Source organism: Elaeis guineensis, chromosome 6 (assembly GCF_000442705.2).
Source record: "Elaeis guineensis isolate ETL-2024a chromosome 6, EG11, whole genome shotgun sequence".
Lineage (NCBI taxonomy): Eukaryota > Viridiplantae > Streptophyta > Magnoliopsida > Arecales > Arecaceae > Elaeis > Elaeis guineensis.
Genome location: NC_025998.2, coordinates 15,489,167 through 15,494,272, shown reverse-complemented (window position 1 = coordinate 15,494,272; position 5,106 = coordinate 15,489,167). Strand labels below are relative to the sequence as shown.

The window sequence follows — 5,106 nt, the reverse complement described above, 5'->3', positions numbered from 1 at the left end:
CTGATTTCACTATCCCTAGGGGGTATATAGCTGATGATCATCCAGACCATGGCACCACAGTTCTAGCAAAAAAGTATACTTTCAAGATGTTTCCAGTCTCAAATGCCATTGCATTTGTCGGCTCCATTCAGCCACATCCTGACTCTTGATTGGAGGAACAATGGCATTTGATACATATACTTGCCAGGCCTGAAATAATTTGGTTGGAGCCTTGTGGTATGAAAAATATTTTTTTCTTAAAAAAGCATTTCTTTCCAACCTGGTTCCCTACTTCATGTCTATCATTGGAGCCATGTGACATGAAAAACGTTGTTCCAACAAACTTTTTTTCAAATTAATTTCCTACTTTATATCATCATCATTATTATCAGGATCATTGTCATCACCTACGGTAATGATTGATTGACTAAGTCAAATATGATGGTAACATTATACTCACCAAACATGCAAGCAAAACGGTAGAAAAAAAATTATACCCAAAAAAACAAAGAAACAGTAGAAAACAATAATAATTTCTTCGTCAAGCAAGCGACAAAAGTACGGAAGAATAACAGACATATTGAAGTAAAAGAGGAAAATAAGTCTCTTAAAAGAAGCATGTGAACATGTGATTTATTTATCTTCTATGAGGGAAGATTTTTTAACAGTTTTCACAAAACTTGTCTGCGCAGTGTCTCGTTCAATTATTGAGGGAAGATTTTTTAAGACAGCTTTCACAAAACTTGTCTGCACGCTAGTGTCTCGTTCAATTATAAAAGGATGAGATTTTGCCGCGTAAGGACAATAGCCAAGCATTAAAGTTGCTTTCTTACCAAAAAAAAAAAAAGCTTTTGTGTGTTTTACCAACAAAAAAAAAAAAAAATTGCATTTGGGTGCATATGAATATGTTATTTATTTATCTGTCACTAGCTAGGGCAGATATTTTAAGGTAGTTTTCACAAAACTTGCCCACACATAGCATCTTATCGAATTATAGAAGGACGAGATTGCCGGCACAAGGGCTAATGCTAACCAGAAGGTGGCGAACCTGTCAGTAGATAGGGAAAACCGCTTTTGGATGTATGCGAATATGTGATTTATTCGTTTACCATGAGCGGAGATATTTTTGCCTACTAATAGCTTCTTGTTCCCTTATAAAAGGATGAGATTTCCCAACACAAGGCCAAAGCCAAGTAGAAAGTAGATAACTCGGTCAACAATTTGGAACGCAAGGCGTGCCTACATACCCTAAATGGCGGAGGCTGCTGAAGCAACAGCCTTTATAGGACCTGCAGATACCGAGCTTGAAGTTCCTCTGAGCGAAGTCCAACCGCAACGCATAGCTATAAATCCTAAATTGCTTGAAGCAGCAAGGTTAGGAGATAAAAGTATTCTAGATAAGTTGCTACGACCCAAAGATGTTTCTTCTAAAGCTTCAGAGAGGGAATTCACAATAACAGTATCGGAGGATGCTGCAACACAAAGAGATACCAACTGTCTCTTTGGAGTAACATTAGAGGGGAACACAGCCCTCCATATAGTTGCTACCCGAGGACATTTGGAGCTTGCCAAAGAGATCTGTCATATAGAGAGATCTCTTTTGTTAGCACAAAATGTAAGGCTTGATACCCCGCTACACTGTGCTGCAAGGGTTGGGGATGACAAGATGGTCTCCCTCATCATCCAGTTCGCAAGGGAGGATGAGAACGAAGCGAGAAGAGTGTTGACAGCGAAGAATAGGGACGACGCCAATGCTTTGCATGAGGCTGCCAAATATGATCATGCGTGTGTGGCCAAAGTACTGATAGAGGAACATGCTGAACTGATATCCATGTGGAACAATGCTGGTATGTCTCCACTCTATCTAGCCATCAGGACAGGATCACTCAATGTTGCCAAAACATTGCTGCAGTCTTTTTCTTGGGAAAAGACTTCTCTTGCATCTTACGCAGGCTTTAACAAGCATACGGCACTACATGCAGCAACTAAGATAAATCGAGGTAATCGTGCGAGCACTCAAGTTATGTATTGGTCTCACTCTTTTTGGTTTCATAAAAAAAGTTCCTTCATCAAGGGATATTTTGTATAAATGGTCATCATATGCAAAAGTTATTGCTCATCATGTAGATTTAATTATTTTCATACGAAGATGAAGGAATATTTTGTATAAATGGTCATCATATGCAAAAGTTATTGCTCATCATGTAGATTTAATTATTTTCATACGAAGTATGAAACCTAACACAGTTTATAAATTGATAATGAAGACACAAGAAAGACTATAACAAACAATATAACAAAACAAGGCTCTTCAAGTGCATAGAGGGCCAACCACCGTACACATCCAGCACAATAGATTTACATCAATTATAGAAAAATGAAACAGACAAGAGGAAAGATCAACTACCTAGGAATCATTCCCTTAGCCTCAGAAGACCAATACTAGGAATTAACCAAGCCTTTTTTTAGTCAAATATTTATTTAATCAGCTATTATTTTTATAAAAAAAGATAGAGTAGTAGCTATTTTTGAAAAGTTGGTATATGCACTTAATAAAGCTACGCTTAGTTACCGAACAAGTAAATTTGCATAAATGAGTTAGTTTTTTTGTTAATATATTTTACAACATAATTGACTACTTCATCATATAATATAATACGGAAAAATTTACTCTTGATTAGGGAAAAGATAGAATTATCAAATTGTTAGAATATTTATTTGTCATTGAAAATAATTTGTTGTTTTCTTATTATCTTTGATTGTAGAATGGTGAGAATGATGTGTTCATTCAAAAATATTAATATATTACAACTATTTGCTGCTTGAAAACATTAAAAGGGTATAAATTATATACCTGAGGGGACTTCATGATTGCATATTATAGACACTTGGCAATCTAGATTACATATGAGCATAATCAAGTTTAATTCATTTTAAAAGACAAATAAAATACAATCTAATTTAATTTGTCCCATATGTATAATTTTCCATGTAGTAATTGCTTCCATAACTAAACTGATCCACAAGGGAGAGGGATGCTAGCTAGCTAGGGCTTAATGGTCACCATGTACAACTTTCCTCTGAAAAATAACAAACTTTGATATTTCTTTCTTAGTATTTTGATCATGATAAACCATTTGACTAGACATCTTAGTAGCTGCATAATTATGTAGAGTGTAAATCAAATATATGCATGGAATATAATGCTCTATCTTTAAATTTGTAAAAGCATCATGAATATTATAGAACACACATGCTCATGATCTTTCATAATACTTTTGTAATAGAAATTACAGAAGCCATATTGCAGTGGAAGCCAACGCTCAACAAATGTGCTGATTGCTTCGGGAGAATTCCGCTTCATTATGTAGCTTCAAATGGTCATCGTGATATGGCGAAGCTGTTATTAGAGTACGATCGCTCTATAGCCTATCTATCAGATGCTGATGGCTTCTTTCCCATACACATTGCAGCTATCAAGGGCAATATTGACGTGGTTGATCAGATTTTAGAATACTGCCCTGATACAGATGAATTATTAGACTACGAGGGAAAGAATTTTCTTCATGTGGCTTTTGCATGCAGAAGATTAGATTTGGTCAAGAAAATTATCTCCAAGAGACCGGATCTTAGAAAGCTGTTAAATGATCAAGATAATATGGGAAATACGCCGTTACACATAGCCGTTAAAAATAGTGATCAAGGAAGCGTGTATTTTCTTCTGCGGGACAAAAGCGTATCCCCCAACATTATCAACCATGATGGATTCACCCCTCTCGACTTGGCTTACGTCAAGTTGGATAGAGGCTTGTTTGACCCAAGCGTAAGCTCTTAACGACTGTACATGCATTTGGCGTGACCAAGCAAGGTCGGCCACATAAAATAGAGAAATTATTGCCTGCACCACGCCTATGCACCAGCGCTCCTCTCGGAGCATATGCACGGTGGAGAGCGCGCAATCGGTATTGGGTGAAATTCAAGGGGTCGCGTGGTGTGTAATTCACCGTGGGTTAACCCCACGTTCTTGCGACGGGTGCAGGCAACAATTTTTCAATACAAGTGGTCGCGTGGCGTGTTATTCACCGTGGGATCCTGCACCGCGTTCTTGCAACGGGTGCAGGCAATAATTTTTCCATAAAATAAGCATTTCATTCCTCGTAGAGTGGGATGCCAGAGTGGACATCACAAGCATTAATTTCTTATGTGCACCCGCCCACACGCACGTGACCGCGCACACGGACACGGACAGGGCTCGAGATTTATTTTTGAAGCATGAGCACCTTTTTCTTCGATTCATATATGAACCCCCTAGGTATTTTTCTAAAAACAAATCTTAATAATGATCATTCATTTCTTATGATAATTAATTACTTGACCTTTCGTATCAAGAAATCAGATTTTTTTAATAAATAAATAAGTGATATCATCATCAACTGGCTAGAAAGCTCCCCCATAAGAAGTGCAATATTAATGTTATCTAAACAGGTACGGTTCTCAAGTTACAACTATTCACTCTCTATTTTTTTCCTTTTCCCTTCTAAAATTTTTCTTGTACCGTAGGATGCAACAAGTAGCATTGCTGGCTGCTTGGCTTTTTCAAAGGCTCTGTTCGGTCCACCAAAAAAGGCTGAGTCATCCAGCGATGGGGACAAAAAGGAAGCATCCGGCAATGATAGTTCCAGAGAAAAATCATCCAGCATTGAGGACAAAGATCTCAAGAAACAGCTCAATATATCTCAAAACTTTGGGATTGCTTCAGCGTTGATTGCTACAGTCACATTTGCTGCCGCTTTCACCGTTCCTGGAGGGTTCATAGCTGATGATCATCCAGACCATGGCACAGCAGTTCTGGCAAAAGAGTATGCATTCAAGGTTTTCCTAGTCTCAGATGCCTTCGCGTTCATCTGCTCCATCTTAGCCACGTTGTGGTTCGTGATTGGAGGAAAACTGACATCTGATAGATCTACTCGTGTGCGAGCCATTATTTCCGCTCAGTGGTGTGTGGGCCTTGCATTTAGTGGCATGTCCGCTGCCTTCGCGATGGGTATGTATGCAATGTTGCCTCCCAGTTGCAAGAGTATCAGCATTGTTCTATGCATCGCTGCTCTCGGAACCCCTCTTTTAGCT

The 5,106-nt window shown here is 38.3% G+C and overlaps 1 protein-coding gene across 2 annotated transcripts in view; it reads left to right on the top strand.

Moving 5' to 3' along the window:
* The first annotated feature begins 1,152 nt into the window (after positions 1-1,152).
* LOC140858486 (protein ACCELERATED CELL DEATH 6-like) overlaps positions 1,153-5,106 on the top strand; it is a 4,338-nt gene continuing 384 nt past the window's right edge. Inside the window, exons 1-3 of one of the 2 annotated variants that reach the window (XM_073259251.1) lie at positions 1,153-1,979; positions 3,276-3,802; positions 4,540-5,106. The exon at positions 4,540-5,106 is cut by the window's right edge and continues 384 nt beyond it. In XM_073259251.1, the coding sequence (XP_073115352.1) occupies positions 1,232-1,979; positions 3,276-3,802; positions 4,540-5,106 (1,842 nt within the window). In that variant the 5' untranslated portion in view covers positions 1,153-1,231. Of the gene's footprint in view, positions 1,980-3,266; positions 3,803-4,539 lie in introns of both variants that reach the window. The other variant, XM_073259250.1, reaches the window with a different exon arrangement.